General features: G+C 29.0%; 3 protein-coding genes across 4 annotated transcripts; all 3 read right to left on the bottom strand.

Moving 5' to 3' along the window:
• Nucleotides 1-351: 351 nt before the first annotated feature.
• On the bottom strand, nucleotides 352-3,404 carry Bm10366 (conserved hypothetical protein,hypothetical protein; the record flags this gene model as incomplete). Its single annotated transcript, XM_001894732.1, has 9 exons — nucleotides 352-585; nucleotides 696-824; nucleotides 1,034-1,123; nucleotides 1,476-1,574; nucleotides 1,640-1,777; nucleotides 1,881-2,001; nucleotides 2,109-2,215; nucleotides 2,480-2,636; nucleotides 3,253-3,404. 9 exons carry the CDS (start codon nucleotides 3,402-3,404, stop codon nucleotides 352-354), a joined length of 1,227 nt encoding a protein of 408 aa, XP_001894767.1.
• Nucleotides 3,405-4,946: 1,542 nt separating this feature from the next.
• On the bottom strand, nucleotides 4,947-6,953 carry Bm6826 (Uncharacterized protein; the record flags this gene model as incomplete). The annotated part of the gene is made up of 6 exons (XM_001894731.2): nucleotides 4,947-5,304; nucleotides 5,374-5,465; nucleotides 5,684-5,845; nucleotides 5,982-6,080; nucleotides 6,329-6,474; nucleotides 6,884-6,953. 6 exons carry the CDS (start codon nucleotides 6,951-6,953, stop codon nucleotides 4,947-4,949), a joined length of 927 nt encoding a protein of 308 aa, XP_001894766.2.
• Nucleotides 6,954-7,798: 845 nt separating this feature from the next.
• Nucleotides 7,799-18,180, bottom strand: Bma-qua-1 (conserved hypothetical protein,hypothetical protein; the record flags this gene model as incomplete). 2 transcript variants are annotated; one of them, XM_001894729.2, is made up of 20 exons in its annotated part: nucleotides 7,799-8,181; nucleotides 8,270-8,391; nucleotides 8,468-8,507; nucleotides 8,599-8,759; nucleotides 8,955-9,019; nucleotides 9,207-9,298; nucleotides 9,414-9,476; nucleotides 9,854-9,962; nucleotides 12,221-12,313; nucleotides 12,466-12,771; nucleotides 12,899-13,186; nucleotides 13,330-13,418; nucleotides 14,192-14,255; nucleotides 14,601-14,725; nucleotides 14,945-15,328; nucleotides 15,672-15,793; nucleotides 16,367-16,579; nucleotides 16,866-17,141; nucleotides 17,609-17,694; nucleotides 18,016-18,180. In XM_001894729.2, the coding sequence occupies 20 exons, from the start codon at nucleotides 18,178-18,180 to the stop codon at nucleotides 7,799-7,801; spliced, it is 3,246 nt and encodes a 1,081-aa protein (XP_001894764.2). The 2 variants fall into 2 exon arrangements, with proteins under 2 accessions (XP_001894764.2, XP_042934199.1); XM_043078265.1 differs by lacking the exons at nucleotides 12,221-12,313; nucleotides 12,466-12,771; nucleotides 12,899-13,186; ... (7 more) ...; nucleotides 17,609-17,694; nucleotides 18,016-18,180 and adding an exon at nucleotides 10,242-10,385.
• Between the last annotated feature and the right edge of the window lie 1,714 nt (nucleotides 18,181-19,894).

Genomic DNA, 19,894 nt, shown 5'->3' with positions numbered 1-19,894 from the left:
GAATATTGCAGTGAATTTTCAGAATCAAAAGAGAAAATCTATTTTTGCAAAAGGGATTTGGCATGCATAAAATGGTCCATAATAAAAATTTACAAATGAAACGATGCGAAGGTAGCGATAAAAATAACAAAATAACAAAAGATACATAAGGCAATACCAAAGTAGTACAAAAAAACAACAATGTGGCGATTGTTTGGAAAAAGTTTTTTCAACAAAAAACAATCATAATAAACTTTCCAAACGTATAGGAAGAAGGAGCGAAAATAATATGAAAAGAAAGTGGTAACAATCATAGAAAGTATTTTAAAATCTTTAACGATGTCCAACAATTCTTGGCATCGAAACAGAAGTTTAAGTTTCAATTTTATCAGCCGTTGATTCAATACACATCGAAAAGCATTGCTCATTCGCCAATCCTGCTGTTGGTGCTGTTGGTGCTGCTGGTGCTATTACTGCTGCTGTTGGTGTTGCTGGTGTTACTGGTGCTACTGGTGCTGGTGCTGCACTATGATTGAGGTGAATGTTTTGGCTTGGACGGTTAATATATGGATATGTGGCACTAATTGTATCAGGCCACCAGCTCATCTAAAAATAAGACAAATTAGATTCTAAATTTTTTCTACATTCTGAATTACCCGAACTTCTTTTTTACTCAAATTAAATGCTGCCAACTATCTAATCCACTATTAGCTAACCTGTTCTAAACCCGGTGTTAACGACATACTGTTTGACTGTACTGCTCCGGTACTTAACCAGTGGTTATATGCTTCATTTTTTGAAAAATCTGGTTGTTCCCGATTTATTAATAAATCCAATGGACGTAACTAGAATTGGCTTAATTTATGATTCATTTATTATCCTTTCTCATTTACTATCTGAAATATGTGCCGATAGAAGCACACGTAACACGTAATAGCATCAAATGTAATCTCACGTGACAGCATCAAATGTGATCTGAAGAAACCGAAGATGACTGATCCTTTTTGTTGAAAGAAAATAAATTTTGAAAAATCTAAAAAATAATAAAACCAACAAGATGTGGTGGCAGGATTCTGTTATCACCGGTTAATGGTGTCTCATGAAATGGGGAAAACTGATAAGATGCACTATCCAAATTTTCTCTCTGAAATTATCCTTGTTAAATTTTCAAGAATGTTACTAAACCAAAAAGTTTTAATTGTAAGAGAAAAGATAAAAAGATGAAAAAAAGAACATCAAGTGTAGTTTGTCACTCATAAAATGTACATTCTGTGTAAATTAAAATTTTTGGGAAGAATTATTAAAGAGAAAAAGTTTTATTGGTAACGATATTATTGTTTATTAAATTTTTTTTTTCCTTTATTTATAAAGACATCAATTTTTTGATATAATATTTTCGACAAATTCGTCAGTGATAGCTAAATTATTGAAGCTTTATGCATGCCGTAAATTTTACAGAACATTTATCGAAAGTTCCCCAAACAACTTAAACTTACATATTTTGCATTTACTTCAGGTGAATTGTTGGTACCTGTACTTCCAATACCAGAATCACCGTCTGATACACGTTGCGTTGTACGCCAGCTTTTTGAATTCTAAAATTTATAATTTTAGAATACTAAGATAATTAGAATATCTTTGATATGAAAAATTTTCTAACCGTATTCTCGTGAATCGGAGAGATGCGACGAAGTTTACGTTCATAACCAATTGGTACATTTTGACCCATTGGAGTGATTGTTACAGGTGTAGGTTGTAGACTAGTTATTGGATAATTTTGCTCCAAATTCCAGAAACGCTGTAAAAAATTGAAACTTTTTCAATTTTAAATTTTTATAGCCTTTAAATTTTATAAGTTTTAGAAACTTTAGCATTTTGTAAAATTTTTAAAGAAAACATACACGTGCAGAAGATGATGATAATGTATTATTTGGAGTATTCATACGAATTTCATAATCATACGGTTGTAAACCAGGATAAACAAAACGTGCAATACGAAGTTCATGTGGACCATGCGCAAACCTGAAACTTTACTTTTACGTATTTCTGTTGAGAAAACAAAATTTTAGGATTTTTTATTGAATATAACCATATGATTAATAATAATAATAATAAAACTATTTACAAACCAACAACGTTCACCAAATCGGCATGGTATTCCGGCACTCCAAAAATCGCATAATGCTGTTTTATATAATTCACGATTTCGTGGACTTGGCGTTTTTGATGTACGAAGCTAAAATTACTATGTTTTGTAAATTTTTTTGAATTTTTTAAAAATTTAAAAAAAGTGTTTCATATTTTTAGTTGAAATTTATATGTTACTTACATATTTTATGCAGTAAAATTGAGATATTTATTATTGGATCTATAACGATATTATTGCTACAAATAAATTTGCCCACTTTTAGGATATGAAAATTAGTAGTACATTTAAGTATCATTGTAATAATAGATTATTAAAAGTACTAATAATTACTACTAGAATATTAGTACTAACATGAATTTCATTTGGATAAATTAATGGAGCATTCTGCATTTGAGCTTTTCGAAGCATAAATTCATTAAATAATTGTTTCTGAGTTTCTAGTTTTAGTGCTGCCACTTTTTGCTCTAATGAAGCTTCATCCCATTTTAAATTATAATTCTCATATAGCCTGAAATGCAAAAAAAAAAAAAAAAAACAATAAATTTGTGAAGTAAACAGAAACTTTCACATTGATCAGCTTTAATGATCTATCCATTACAGATCATTATGATCACTTTAATACTCATTTAACAATCTTAAATTTACAGCACAAAAGTTTTAGCAAATCTTACAATCATATACAGCCTAAGAAATTGCACATTTTAAATTTATTCTTTAATAAAATTAACAAATTTTTGCTTTGAATTAATATATAAAATGAATTTAAACTAGAAATTGATTATCAAAAAACTCCCAACTCTAGAATTTAAAATCTATCTCCATATTTTTCTCTTATCCTACATAAAATGATTCACACTTACTACCTCTTACTTAATTTTCGAAGTCTTAAAAGTTTGAAATTTATAGATATACTTGCTAACAATCTAAAAAAATCATAAATCTGTATTCTGTTTTAATCCAAAAATTATTTCTCTAAAAAAAAAATGTTTTGCTTTAAAAAATATCTTTAATTTTTTTGCATTTATTTGAATTCTTTCACATATGAAATATTTATATGATTAATTTTAATGTTTACTATTTGATTTAACAAATATTTTTCTATAATTTTGTCAATATCAACTCACGTTTGATCTGCTAATGTTGTTGACAATGATGGTAGTGTAGTAGTAGTAGTTGAGATGCCGCTTAATTTAGGATAAAATATATTTCCATCACTATTAATAGTAGTTATACCATTTGTTTGATCATGTTGTTGTAAATTGGATAAATTAGACATCGTTTTTTAGACTATACTGATAGTAAATTGTTAAACCACCTACTCTACGACAATCTGAAAAAACTAACACATTGAAGTGGAAATTGTTAAGCTAAATAACTAACCTAATTTATGATCTAAGTTGCAAAATTTTTATATGATGTTATAGATATGAATAAATCAATCATTTCTTAAAACAAAACATTAACCATTCTCGAACTATATTTCATGCTGTAAGCATTTACTTAACTAAAGATTAACTGATAATAAATAAGTTATGCTAAGCTACTGATTTTTTCAAAGCACTTCGATGTAATCATACATAAATAAAAGAGTCAACCTAGATTTATCCAAATTAACTAATTCTAACCAACCAAGAAGTAAGCCATAGGAAAGAATAATGGCTAAACATTGAAAGATAAATAATGATCATATCAAGGCGCTAAGTGTATCCCGCTTTTTCCTAAAATATCTACTTGAATAAATTGGACTAAAAGTGATCAAAAGTTAGTATCTTTTCCCAGAAATCGCTAATTCCAAACTTCCATGCATAAAATAAATTATGCAAATTTTCGATACTTGGTACTTTTCTGGCTTTATAAGCTATGAAGTTTACGAATCAAGGAATTTTAAATCTTTAGAATAGCAGAACTTTTTATATATCTGGTGCTCGACTTTAAATAAATATACCTGTAGCGCATCTGCATGCCAAAATACTTCATGGTATCAGCCGTCTATCAGTTACAGATTTAAAAAAGTTTTAGTTTTTTTTGAAATCAAATTGCTCATTTCCAGCTTTCATATTTCACAGTACTAAGTTCAATATTTGCCAAATTAACCAGTTTGACAAACCTACATACTACTTGTTAATCAATGCTAATAATTCAGTTAGGAAATCCTGGAATAAACATATTGTTTCAGCTAATGACATCTTGAATACTCAGACTAATTCATTTTCCAGACCGAACCAGTACTGTTAATATACCAGACTTTAAAAATTTATGAATTTGATCTCTGATCACTGCTTTGGTAATTATCATCTAAAAAATTTGCTTTACAGACTGTTAAGCACAAATAAAATTTAACCACCGCAATGGCAACCTGAATCTTTTCGCAACTGTATTATGGCTGAACTGAGCAGTTCGTTTTCATGTCAAAAAATCTAACACCTTATAAATTTTTTCACAATATGAGACAAACTTCCGAAAAAACATTTAACTAAAGTTCGAGTACTTTCTTATCCAGGAGTATCCGAATAAACAATAACAGCTACCAATCATGAAGTAACGAACATTGAAAGAAAGCTTCCCCATTTGCAAAAAACAACAGTATACAAGTGAAACTTTAGAATATGCTTCCAACAACTTTGATCCTTCACTAATGATATTTGAATCAAACACCCATGTAATTACAGGAAATCTTCCGAGCCTGATTAAAGTCAGCATAACTAGTCTTAAATTTTGACAAAAACGCGAACTAAATTACAGTCGAGCCAGAAATCTAAGGCGAAAATACAATTTTGAACAGAGACAAAATGAGATTCCTATCATGTTGCTGCAGTTATCAACTTTTCAGATTATCACTGTTATCAGCCTTATTAATCCCTTGAGTCGTTTTCTCCAAATTTTCACTGCTATCAACTATTTTCTTTTCTTGCATCCTTGTTTCATCCAAGGAATTTTTTTGTTGGTTCTCTTGAATGCAGCTGGCTCGAGTTAAAAATCCACGGTATTTTTCATCGTATTCCTTTTTCATTTGCCTAATTTTATCACGATCTTCATCATCTGCTAATCCAGCTTCTTTGACAATATAATCTGTTTGAGGTAATCCGTATAGCTCTTCCAAAGTAATTAGTGTAGACCAATGCGGATATTTTCGCCGACCACTCGGTGAGACGTCTTTTGTAACATCCTGCTTTGCACTGAAATTTGGAAATACAGCTCATTCTTATAATTTGAAAATAAAAAACTTCAAATCAGACATGACATACCAAGCTATGATATCCTTGATATACTTCTCAGGATCAAATGCTTTATAATCTTCCAGCATTTTGTGCATACGATTCCGGAACAAATTTTCTGCCTGTAATTCCAAAATGTATTATTTGCCAATCAGAGCAGAAGAGAATTACCACTCATAATGCAATTTTCCTTATATTTCTTTTTTAATTGGTTGCAAAATATCTGACTGACAATCAACTGAGCGATCTAGTTATAATAAATCCGAAAACTGTTTCAGATTTAATCTCTAAGTGAAGAAACCACTATATCGTTCTGAAAAAACAAGCTCAAAATTATTACTTTAGCCTTCTTCTGCCGATGATATTTTTGATATTTAAAATAATCTCTATCGTAGCGCTTTCGACGCTTATGCTTTCTCATCTTATGCCTGCGAATTTTTAACATACGTTCTCCGGTGAATATCTCAACCATTGGTGACTGTTGAGGTAACCGTAAGGGTATCTAAAATAAGAATGATCAACAAAGCTTACTGTACTGCCTATTTTACAATTTGAAAGTAAAATAAGAAAAATATCTTAAAAAAAAGATTACGAAAAAGAAAAAGAAAAAAAAAAAAAAAAACAACCAAAGCACACACTTGAAATAACGGAAGAGGGTCGAATTTTTTCAAAACTTCATTTACCAATATACCAGGTACGGAGATATGCTGTCGATTCGCACCTGGGAAAGTAAGTACCTGGAAAACAAATATATATATTGGCACGAAATTTGGCGGAACTCCATAAAATGTGATAAGTCATTTCCATCCTTCGATGATTGATAAGATGCTCAATGTTTAATCATTGTATCTTTATTGAGAGATTTATCGATCACAAGGATACGATGTCGAATTTTTTGATCTCAGTTTCAGATAAAATAACTTCCCTAACAGTATCACCCAGAAATTTAAAAAGTAAGCAGCTAAATTATGGAAGAATGACAAACCATCTCTTTTTGCTTACTTGGCAGTTGCCAAGGAAATTTCTGTAAGATCGGATTTAGAGAGAAGATTTTTCGCTCACCAGTTTCAGGATTTTGATATGATAGAGATAACTGATACATATGGGTCAGTTTCATCGTTCGATCCCTTCCTGAAATAAAATGGAGAAGTTTTAACAAAGAAATAATTTTATCAGCTAACCAAAAAATGCTGAGACAGAAAGAAAACTAAAAAAAAGTTAGAAATGCCAGAATTTTCACAAATTGGACAATGGTAATTCGAAGCGTGAAAAGAAGCTATATCTAAAATCGACATAATCAGCAAACAAGAAGACTAGAATCTACAAAGGTATTTACTAATGACATGAATGCTTCAGAGAGCATCAATTTTCTTTTGAAACAATGGCCTTATTCTTAAGTCCATCTGTTCAACTTATCAACTGAAGAGATTGTTTATATGTTTATATAACTGCTAGTAACTTATATACTACTATATAAGATAACAGAGAATACCTTGTTATAAAAATTTCACAAATCCTAATGAATAAATAATGAAGATACCACTGGAACTGGCGCTTTTGAAAGCGAGCTGTGAAAGATTTCTTTCAAATATGGTCCGAAAAATGTTCATCCCGTAAAGCAGCTGATCAGTTTATTGCCCAAAGTAGATCAGAATGATATGAATTATGCCCATTATCGCTTAAAATCATACAACGTCAAATATTTTAATCAATGTTTAACTTAATAACATAAGTCTCTATTAAATGGAGAAGAGTAAAAAGCAATGCCATACCAAATGTTTTAATTACAACACGAAATCTTCATAAAAGAAAGAAATATACAACAAAGATTTGAATAAAATTTGAATTCAACAACAACACCAGATTTTCACTGTTCGGATTCTGAAACTTTATTAACTTCCATAACTTTTAAAAATGAAGATGCCATAGATAATACAATCAATCTATGAACTATATTTTATAATCGATGGACAGTGGCTAGTTGATGGATCGATATCACAAAGCTTTCAAGTTTTTAAAAAATTTTTCAGAAAGAAAAAACGAACTAAAATTAAAATTTGAAACAGTAACAAAATTGCAATAAATAAGGAATCAATCCCCAAGCCCTTCCCATCCTACCATATTTATTGAAACACAATTTAGCAACAACCGTAGATCTGCTTCTCTCAATCAATCTGCAACGGACCAACCTGTATTTTGAAATGAAACTGTCACATCCTAACACTTTTGATACATTATTAAGTGTTGTAATTCGTTTCTAATGTGATAAGCAGCAAATGTCAGAAATTTCCTTTTTTTTTTCTTATTTCAAATTATTTCTGTTCAAAAATTCTGATAATATAAATGTTTAATTATTAACTTTGAAAAAATTACGCAACATTTTAAACAAATTATTAAGCAAAGCGAATAAACAACAAAACAAGATAAATTGCATATGTGTAAGAAAAAAATAATACTAAGAGTAGTAGCCATTCTTTCGAATTGTTGGCGATATCCGAAGTGGTCGATGATATTTCTGATCGTAGAGTTTTGTTACGTCATATTTCTCAATTCTTTTCGTGTCGTATGATTCACGCAATTTTCCTCGACCAATATTTCTTTCATTACTAACACCATTTTGCTTTACATCTTTTGCTATTTTCTTATTATTATTGATATTATAACCAATTGGTTGATTACCGGTACCTTTTACCGGTTCATTACTGTAATAACGTGGTACATTTGTATTTGTATATTCCGTGTTTTTCGATTCAACTGGTTTGCTGTTTACGGCGTTGTATTCGGAAGGATTTTCTGATACTGATGACTCTTTCGGCGGTCGACAATGATCACAACTGCCTGTTAAGTTATCAAATTTAACTTTTTGATTGAAATTGTTCTATGTAATGAAAATTTGGGAAAAAACGAGGTGGAAATGAAAATGCACCTTTGTTTCCTTGTCGTCCGGGAGGTCCTGGTGGTCCCTGTAGTCCTGGTGCACCATCACTCCCTCTTTCACCTTGCTCTCCACGCATTCCTGCAACACCTATTGCTCCGGGATTGCCATCACTGAAAACTTGTTACTTAGGCAAATTTTCACCAGTTTGCAGGAAATATATTCTTTAAAAAAATGATTTTTACTTACCGTCCAGGACTTCCGACACGGCCCCGCGGTCCAGTGGGTCCTGAAAATATATACCTTCGTACTCAATCTATAGGAACTTGTGAGAATTGCGAAGAGCCGCTATAATTGGAATTTGTTTGATTAAAACTTACCTGGAGGGCCTCTCAGCCCAGTAGGTGCTCCATTGAGTATGCGCCCAGGATCACCTGGTGGTCCTTTTGGTCCATATGGCCCAGGAGGACCTCTAACACCTGTTGGTCCTGGAGGTCCTTTTCTTCCAGGAGAACCGTCATCTCCAGGTACACCTGGGTTTCTGAAGTTTGAAGTTACGTTTTATTCATTAAGCTAACTTATAAAAATCTCACTTCTTAATTATTATTTCGACTAATTATTACCATGTAAATAACGATACAGCGTACTGACTTGTAATATGAAAAGCATAACTCTCCTTAAGCAGTAATCCACTTTACTGAATCAGAAAATAAAAAAATATCCTTTAAATATATACCCGCGTGGTCCTCTCGGTCCTCTTTGACCAACTAGTCCGGGAGGTCCTGGTGGAGCTATTGGACACTAAACCATTGTATATCGTAGAATTAAATTAATTAAAATTATATCTCTACTTAGCAATGTTAATTAAAATTTTTCTCGACATTAGGAAAATGCTGCTTGTCGAGAATACTAGCGCTTTCATCATATCATAGCTTTTGAAATAGTCATTGAAAAGAAATTCAAATAAAATCAACAAAATGAATAGTACCTTTTGACAAGTGTTTTCATCACTCTTTGGTGGCATCATATGTTGGCCAGGTTTACCATTTCTTCCGGGTAATCCCGGTGGTCCAACGGCTCCTGAAAAGAAATCATTTGATTCAAAAATTCTAGAATTGCATATCGTGGATTTATTGTCCCGTATAACATTCAAATGTATGAATACTTTTCAAATGCCATCTTTTTAAAATCTTACCATCTCGTCCAGGATTTCCTGGTTCACCTGGAGGTCCAGGTTTACCCTGCTGGCAACTGCAACCTGGAATTGTCCCTCTTCAAATTTATATAAGATATGAATAAACAATTGTTAAGCTATCGATAAAGTAGAAAATTTTAAACAATTTCATAATTTCATCATTCAAAGTAAATTTTGTTTTGAATATAAGTTAGCTTGGTTTGAACATCCTCTCTTTGTCACTAGAATGTACTCTTCTTCATCAATTACTGAAATGTAATGTAAAGATTTAGTGTTACTTAAAATTAAAAGCTATCAAGTCTATCTTAACTGAAATTAATACTTATAATTTTTTTTTAAATTTAAAATTAATATTCAAATTTTGAAATGTGAATTTATTGTCTAAATTTTTCGGGATTGAAATTTTTTTTTTTTAAAAAAAAAAAAGGAAAAGTGTAAACATTTGGAACGTGGGCGATCGTTTGTTGGAACATCGTAAAATCGACGTTTACGCGATTGAGTATTAAATTGCAATTGCAACACATTCCTCCACACATCATTGCTATTAATCTAAAATATACGAATCTTTTATCTACAATTGAATTCATTTAAATTTCTATTTTCTATTTTCATTATTATCAATTAATATCATTTTAGATTCGCGTTGATCTGTGGAATAATCAATCAATCAATCGATCAATCAATCAGTAATTTCATTTATCTACTTGCTATCAATTGATACATCCATACAAAGACACTGTATGTCAAAAAAAAAAAAACAAAACAAAACAAAATTTCATAACTATTTGACAATCGAAATTATCATTTTAGTTTCAAAATTTTACTTACATAACATTTGTAAAGCTCTGAAAGCAGTGCAGTGTTGGAATGTTGAATGTAAGTAAAAAATGATGGTAAAATGATGATGATAAGAAGTAATGAGATAGTTGAGAATAAGGTAGAAAGAATGACCATCAGATGTGATCGTTCCATGATAGCGATTAATTTGCTATATGAAATTTATCAGCAGCAAATTTATGATATGATATTTCAGTAACTAGATGCAACACTTTTAGTTAAATTTGCCAGCATTCAGCCCGATGAATTATATCGATGTGTCGGGCGGTCAGTTCACATATCGATGATACATCGCATTATTGCATTTGGTTGAGATATTTAGGTATATTAAATTTGAAACTGATATTGTCCTAATTTCAATAAATAATTTTATCTTATCATTATTACTATATGATTTAGAGAAAGAGAAGAAAATAGAAAGAGGGATAAAGTTTTATTCTCGTGCGACAATATTTCAACCTGCACTTTTCTTAATGATTAAAAAGGAAATTTTAATGGGGTTAAGCAGCATCACTATTATACTCTTATCATTTATCACTTAATTGAATGCTTTTTAGGAAAGCAAGTCTAATTTACATTTCAGAAAACTGAAAAAGTTCTCGTTTCGTTACTTTAACTTACTAAATCTGAATAATAAAACATTGATGTATTTAAAAGTGTTTCTCGAGCATAAAAATTACATTTTTATTAACAAAATATACAGATATTGAAATTTTCTTTTTTCGTGACAATTCTAATTATCACTGCATAAAAAGAATTGCATTTTTTTTTTTTTATAATGTGGTTCAAGATTAAAACATCAATCAAATATCCATTTATCATACTGTACACTTCTGTAAATGATATCACAGATTGCAATACTACAAAACCAGTATGATAGCATATTTAAATTCAATCTTTTTTGAGCTGTTATTGACTTTTTAAAAATTATATAATAAACAAATAGTGCATAAGTATTATCAGCTTTAATTCTTTCATTTCACTGTTTACATTTTTCATCCGTTTACATTCCTTCATGGATATAATTATGATCAGAAAAGATTTAATCAATAATTTGAATCACTACTATCAAATTAAGCAATGAAATGGTAATGAGCAAAATTTTTATAACATATCAGTATTTAATTCAGTTAACTTTCAAAATATGGTGCACATATACTAAATGATATAATTTTGTTTGAAGATAAGAATAACAAACCCAATAAGTACCAACGTATTTGATAATACAATAAACAAAGATTGATTTTAATATTTTGTCAAAATAGCATTTACACGTTAATGAATCTATTTGAAAGACAGTAAGTACAAAATCCATTGCTGATAATGATAATGATAATGATAAGGAGAACATATCTTATTTCTTTCCTTACATTCATTACACTCTCAAAAGTGTTCAAATCTCAAAAAAAAAAAAAAAAAAAAAACTCAACAAATATTTTCTTTAATTCCTCTCCTGAATGTGTAGAGGAAGCATAACACAAAAAGAGTAAAAAATGAAAAATGAAAAAATAAATATTGATACTTACAATTTCATCAAAAAAAAAAGGAAAAAAAGATAGCATAGAAATCGTTTCATTTCATTTAATCAGTTAAAATCATTCATGTTATCATCAATTTATCATATACCGATTAAATATTTAAAATGACTTTCAGTAAGAATTGTAAACCGATCAATAACTAATCAATAGTTTTCATCTTTAGCTCTTTCTAAATGAAATCAATCAGTGATGACACCGAGGTTTGATTTAATATATGTATGAGAGAGAGAGAGAGAGAGAGAGATGCTTGAGAGATGTTTAAATTTAATATTTAACAAAAGGAACAGCGAAACGACCTAAATGATGTATGGAATCAATAAAAGTAGGTAAATGCTGAATTGGCTCATCTAATGATTGCATAAGTGGGCCAAAAATTCGATATAGGAAAATAAGAAAATCATAGACTAATTTTTGACTGAAATGACTTTCAACCTGTGAAAAACATGAAGCAAGTATACCATCAGCTACAATTGATCCTTCTACGGTCATTGGTGAATAGATACCTTTCAGGTATTGTCTACCCACCTGAAATGAGCATTCCTTGTTATGATCGAATAAATGCAAACAAACAATCAATCAATAATTGATCTCAATAATTTGAATTTCAGTATTACTCATGAAAGGAAGAGTTACGATAACATGAAAAGATGGTAAAATAATAACTGTAACAAAGATACCTTTACGATGCGATCTACTTGTAATTCATGATTTGATGTCATTGTGAATACACAATCACCTATACGTGCTCTATGTGCGAACTTTGACTTCCGAAGCCATTGATCTACAATATCGGTGGTATCAGTCATACTCTCATGCATTTCTTTGCAATCACCGAGCGGAAGAAGATGTAACTCTGTAAGACTTAATTTTCGGCCTGATTCCGTCTCCAATACCACAAATTTAGCTCGAGTTTCCGGTTCTCGATGATAGAACATTTCCACTCTTTCATATCTCATTTGACTTTTACTTACCGGAACGAGAACCTGTAAAGGAAAAACATGTAATTCTAGCTTTATGAAAATTATCGGCTGATAAAAAAGACAAAATCTCAAAGAAATATTCAAAATAATCTCATCTATTTGTATATTTTAATAACAAAATCAAACTTACAAAATCGCCTACTACAACATCTTTCATTGTTTTTTCACCATTTTGAGTGTAAACTTTCGTGTCAGCACTGAAACAGTTCATTGCGGGCATAGGATTAGCTCCTACGTGATGACCAGCAGCTACCGGAATCGCGGGTGGGTCATGACCTAATTCCTGTTTACGAGTTTGATTTACTGGTTTTGATGACTGTGTACTTCCAGATTTTAATTGATCTTTCAATTCACCATGTTTCTTCTCCTTTTGTTGATTTCCTGCGCTTTTGTCAGTTTTTTGCGTCAAAGTAATCTTCTGAATACAGAAATTATTTAGCTTTCTATTTCGAGATTCTTTTTTTTCTTTTTTTTGAATTCCATTTTTGATATTCTCAAGCGAAAAAAAAAAAAAAAAACAATGATAGCTGTTAAAACCATTAATTAATTCACAACCAAAACCTTTTCAGATCCTTTTGAAGTGTTATTTTTATGATGCATCGTTTCATTTGCTGGTAATTTCTTTGAAACTAATTTTTTGGTTGATTTTTCTGCAATAGTTAAATATGTTTATTTTGATAAATGTTTAAAAAATACCTTTACCCTTAATTTCATAATTTCTGAATTTTCAGATTGTAAAAGTTTATTTTTGGGAAAAATAACAAATTCAATTTTGCTCAAAATTTAGAAAATAATTAATACAATGAAAGAAATTGTTGCAGAAAATCATTTTCATCCTTGCGAAAGATTACAGTGCTCAATAATTCATCTATCGAATCCTTGCGTATCCCAAAAATTTTTATTGGTTTACTGCAAATTTAATCCCAAATGACACCAACCAATCGAAAAGTTCATAAGTCACATCATTTGAGTCATAAAAATAAGTTTTAAAATCTGAGAATTTATTGCTAATACAAAAAATTCAGTCAAAAAAAAAAAATGAAAGATTCGAAAAACGGAATTTGACAGCAAACCAAATTAAACTTTAAAAAGAATCACAAATCTAAATCTAACAAAAATTCAAATATGTAATAATAAATAAAAAAAATTAATATAGCTGAAAGCAAAACAATGCTATTGTCAAAATAAAGTTGAGAAATTATTAGCTTAAAATTATTTTGGCATAAGATTCTATGCTAAATGATTTATGCTAGAAATCTTTAAAACGATCAAAAAATCACCGGTCAATGCACTTAAACTAGACTTGTAATTAGCAACATTGAATTTTTAATTCAGGAATAATCTTATTTTAAAGTTATATTCAGAGACAAACGTAAATTTGAAATAAATGTAACCATTTTTCATAGCTTAAAAATGTCAATACCTTTGTGTGATTTCGTTTTTTTCACCTTTTTTGCACCATTTTTCACTTTGCCACCTGCTAATATCTGTAAAATTCAATTGAGAAGGATTCACAGGAAAATATTCATTTAAAGTAAAAGTAAAAGTATATTCGTTATGCTTACTTAATGTGATATATAATTTGAAATAACGAAATGATTGCTTTATCAAAATCGATTATAAGAAGATTATTAAGAAGGATTAACACATAGAGATTTAAGAATTTCATGAAAGAGATGAAAATCTGAAAGTATTGGTGAGGAAGTTGAAGAAAAGATTTGAAAAAAAGCAAAGATGTAAAGTTGACAGTAACAACACTGAACAAAGGTCACACATTTCTAATTTCATTAAAACAGTTTTAAAAAGTTTAAGAATTTGTAATTTAAAAATACCTTCCCAGTTAAATCATCACCTCCTCCTTCTTTGTTTGCATTTGAATGATCTTTCCTTTCACTCTCAGTTGCTTTCGTAGCATTAGCATTATTACCACTACTGTCACCTTGATTTTTTTCTGTGCCTGAAACATTGAGTGAAATTGTCGTACGACTTGTTTACAAATACAATGAATTATTGAAATTAGATGAAATAATTTAGAAAAAACAAAATGGTACCATTTGCTTATAAACCATTTGACAAATTTTCCACTTCCAAATGCTACACAAATATTTTCAGATTGCTAATTTTTCATTCAAAAAAGAAAAAAATGATTGAAAAATTTACATAATTTGAAAAGTACCTTCTTCTATTTTTTTAGTGCCATCTTTTGTTTGGTTTCCAATTTCTCCAAATCGGACAGTAAATAATTCCTCCTTTTTTCCTGTTCCATTTGTTTTATGTGGATCTAATTCGGATTTCATATTTTCCTGAATATCCAATGCAGGAAATTTTCGTTTCTCCTGATTCAACTTTTCCTTGCTATCATTATCAGGAATATTTCCAAAACGTTCTTTTATCTTTCCTCCTTCTTTGGTAACATCAATTTTACCCACTTCTTTACTACCGTAACTTTCATCATCATCATCATCATCACAATCACTAGAATGTTTCTTTTTATGAATTCGACGATGACCTTTACTTGATTCATGAATGGACGTTTTAATACCTTCTGATTTTTGTTGACCTAAAAATAAGTATAATATTCGGATGTTGTCTAATCAATCATCAAGGTATGATTCTTTACCTTTATTATTTGGGACAAAAAAAAAAAAAAAAATTAAGAACGTTTTCTTGTTCATTAATAAACCTTGAAACTAATTTTCTTGTGTCAGAAATTAAATTAGCAAATTGATTTACAGATAATTGTATGAAAAAAAAAGGTTATTCCTTTTAAGGAATTGTATAAATAGCACCTAAATTAACAAAATAATAATACCTTAAACACTCATTTCAATGAAACAAATTACAAATAATCCTAATGTTTACTATTTTTTCTAGCAATCGTTTACCTTTACTTAGTTACTTACCTTTTCCAGTAGCAGTTCCACTTTCACTGTTACTGTGATGAATGCGATACCGATGACCTCTTCCTTTTGTTCTATCTAAATCATTAAATTCGATCCTTCGTTCTGTGCTCCATTCTGACCATCTAAAATTATTTGTTAAATTCATTTATGCAAATGTATTTGTCCTTTTCATAAAGACAAAAGCGCGCAATAATTCATTTAATCTTATCGCATTATAGTAATAATCAGTTGCTGAATAAGCAATAATTTTTAATAGATGAAATAAATAAGTCATTGCAATCATTAATTCAGGAATTTTAGATTTGAATCGATCAGTTAATTTAAAATCATAAATGCTTACTTTATCAAATACTTATTTTAATTGTCCTCTCATTCAATTACTCATTTTCATCTATTAGTACTTATAAATTTTAATTCTGTGTAGAAAAGAGTTCAATTAATTTCTTTTACATTAAAAAAAAAAACTTTTTAAAATTAAATTTTTTTTTTCAATTAGGAACAATGTAAATTTTGAATTAGAATGGTAGTATTAATTGAAATCAACATTAGAGGTAAAATATTTTGGGAAATACAATTTTCTAATTAGTGTTTTTTTACATGAAAACAGCACATGAAATTGCATATTTCGTTGATTTGATTAAAAAAAAAAAAAAAAAAAAAGTGCCCCAAAAAAAGGGTAAAATTATTTAACTTACTTTTTGTAAGACCATTCAGCCCAGGTGGCAATAATCCATTGTCCATCATCTGTTAAGTTTCTTAATGCAAAATTAATTTGATTTAAATTATTATCATTGATAATTGGCTCTTGCTTATTTAAATCTGCGTGCTTTTGATCAGAGGTAACTGCCTTTACCTTATGATTGTCATTTTGGCACTGTATAGTACAAATAGTTACCCGATATCCAACCCTAAATATAATTAATGTTTTTTAAATTTTAAAAGGTTAAAATTCATTTCTTAATTTTAATATTAGTAATTCGTTGTTAATGAAGACATAGATGATAAATTATTTTTGAAAATATGATTTTCGAATTGTCCCACCAAGTATGTTAATTGAAATTAAAAGTTTAAGACAAAGAGAGAGAAATTTGCTGAGACGGATAATATTAATTCGTTAGAATTATTTTCTGAAAATGGAACACTTTTGAGGATTAGAAAATTTTCTATGTATGTTAATTAAATTTAAACGCCTACTCATTGCGTTCAACACCCTTTATCACAAACTGTGACGGTTCCTTTTTACGTAGTAAATAAAGTCTGAGGCGATAACCGGAAAAATCGGTAAACTGTTCCGGTATTTTATTTATATCCTTTAATAATGCATATCCTTCTTTGTCTTTCTTTTCTAATTCTTCAGCTGTTGTACCATTTGAGCCGTCCGGTAAATCATATAAAAAGCAATCATTTCCCATATGCGCTCTTATTTGAACATCTTCATTAATTGTTAAATTACAACATGTATGCATCACACTGTAATATTATTTTTAATTAAATTAACTTTAATTCCGAGTAAAACTTATAATAATAATAAACAATAATAATAATTGTCATAAAACAAGTTAAAGTAATTTCTTAACACTGATCTAAAATCTGAAATAACTAAATTTAGTCAAAGAATAACTATGAAATTTAGTTAAAAATCATTTAAAAAAATCATTCAAATCATCTGAAATGTGTCTAAATTTAAACAAAAATAAAAATGGATAATATTATTTTTTAATATTTACTCTCTTCCTCATTTGCATCCTTATATTTACTAATTTAACCTAATTTAAAAGCATCTTAATAAATAATGGAATGATAGGCTAAAATCAATGTAATGCACAATGATTAACTAATTCATTAATCAGTTTTAAATCTCAAACTAAAATTCTGCAGTATAGGTAAGCTTACATAATAATATGCTAATAATTAATGTAATTAGAAAGTGAACTTACGGCGCAATGGGCGTTAATTGCTGTATGTGAGCAACAAAATTAGTTTTTCCGCCACAGTATGTTTGCAAATGATTGTAATGACATTTCTACAAATATACAACAATATCCAATAAGTTAAAGAGAAATGAAATAATGAAAGGTAAATAGATAGATAGGAAAGGAAGGTGAAAAGAAAACTTTTTTATTTCTCAAAAATTTTGTGAAAAAATTGTCTAAATTTAAATTATTAAAAAAAAAAAAAATTAGAATTGATCTAAGTTTTTTTTCTTCTTTTCATTAACAATTAATAATTTAAAATGTATTATATTAGAATATAATTTTATAAACAAGAATGAATAAATTAGAAAAAGTAAAGAGAACTGAAATTTGAAATTATAGAATAATATTATAAATAAAATGAAATGTACCAAAAATTGAAGACCGCAAAGAATTGGTTTCTGACAATGCATCCGAATAGTATCATTACCAAAACTTTGTACCACAACAATTTGATCATCATCACAACGATAAGTTATCGCTGCTGAATGTTTTATCAGCAGTGATAAGAGTACAAAAAGCATAACTGATCTCATATCTGTTTATTTTATTGTCATCCAATTTATGAGAATTATTTCACCTGCAGTGATTAGACATTGATAAAATTTTTACATTTTGTAAATTTTGCAAGTGTGATAAGCGTAATATTCAAAATAATAAAATACTAGTGATAGTGATAAAGTGGTAAATCATTATTTTAATATTTTTTCAACTGATTTCTTAAAATTAATTTGATTCAAAAAAAAAAAAAAATTGACCATAAAAGAACCAAAAATATTTAGCAAATTTACAATTAGGTATGAAATTCTAGAAAAATGATTTTTCAAAATGTTAAGTCTAGCTAACATAGTGATTGTCTTTATTTTAACTTTTATTTTACTATTTAAGAAGAAACATATCCAGTGATAGTATGATATAAGGTAATTCAAAACTCGAATTTATCAAGTTATAGAAAACAAATGAGTATTTTGATAAGAAATTTATCAGTTATAGAAAACGAATGAGTATTTTGATAAAAAATTTATCAGTTATAGAAAACGAATGAGTATTTTGATAAGAAATTTATCAGTTACAGAAAACAAATGAGTATTTTGATAAGAAATTTATCAGTTACAGAAAACGAATGAGTATTCTGTTGACTATTCATTTCACAAAACTATTAAAATAATTTGATCTTCCATGTAATCCGGTAACGGTTGCTGATAACAACTGAGGCGATTTCCGTGAATTTAAAAGACAAATAATTGTTGGATGGATGTTGCACTCAATTCATCGATCATTTATTTTTGTACTAGGATTGATGGCACATAAATTTTAATGTCCTGCCCTTTCAAATTTGTGCTCCAAATCTTATTCTCGACCTCATCATCTTTTGTTTGAAAAGATGTATTTTAATGTTAAAAAAAAAAAAAAAGAAATGAAAATTCATCCCAAGGAAGATATATACATATATACGGATAATCAAACCGGATAGTTCCAGTTTCGACCTGATTCCCACAGGAAATGAATGCAAATAGTGAATGAATTTGAGAATTTAGTTAAGAAATGCAATAGTTAATAAATCTAAATTTTTCATATAAAAAGTAAGCAGTAGACCTTTTTTTTAAATTTTTGATTTAAATTTCTTTTTGGATTTCAAAAAAAAAAAAAGTGAATAATATAATCTGAATTGATTACATCGAACGGAATGTACTGAATGTTATCGAAATTATGATTAAATATAATTATGATTAAAATATATCTAAATTTCTCTCCATTATCTCTCTTTTCATCCCAATCCATAATTAATAACTTGTAAACATTATTATCCTACACTTGCTATCCTGTAGCCATCTTCCGGTTGCATATACCCTGCAGCTGTCTTCCGGTTGCATATATCCTGTAGCTGTCTTCCGGTTGTTGTTCTATATATCTTACAGCTGTACATATACAACAGACATCCAAAACCGATTTCTGTGTAATCATAAAATGGGACTTTAATCATTAAAGTGTTTTTGTTCTGTTCATTTGTAATTTAATGGAAAAAAAAATTGAGAAATGATTTTGAAATTTTGAAAAATACTTTACAGTACATTAAAAAAATATTTTACAGGACAAAATATTTAAATAAAACTACAAAATGATAACTGTACAATCTACAATCTTCTCCAAAACAATCACTTATCAAGTGATAAATATCCGAGTACTTATCTTATCACAGTTGGTGATATCGAATCTGTTTAATATTAATTCAAAATAAGTTGTAGTGCT

The sequence above is a fragment of the Brugia malayi genome (genome assembly GCF_000002995.4).
Source record: "Brugia malayi strain FR3 genome assembly, contig: Bm_v4_Chr2_contig_001, whole genome shotgun sequence".
NCBI classification, from domain to species: Eukaryota; Metazoa; Nematoda; class Chromadorea; order Rhabditida; family Onchocercidae; genus Brugia; species Brugia malayi.
Note: the sequence above shows the minus strand (reverse complement) of the source record. Positions and strands in the feature narration are given on the sequence as shown.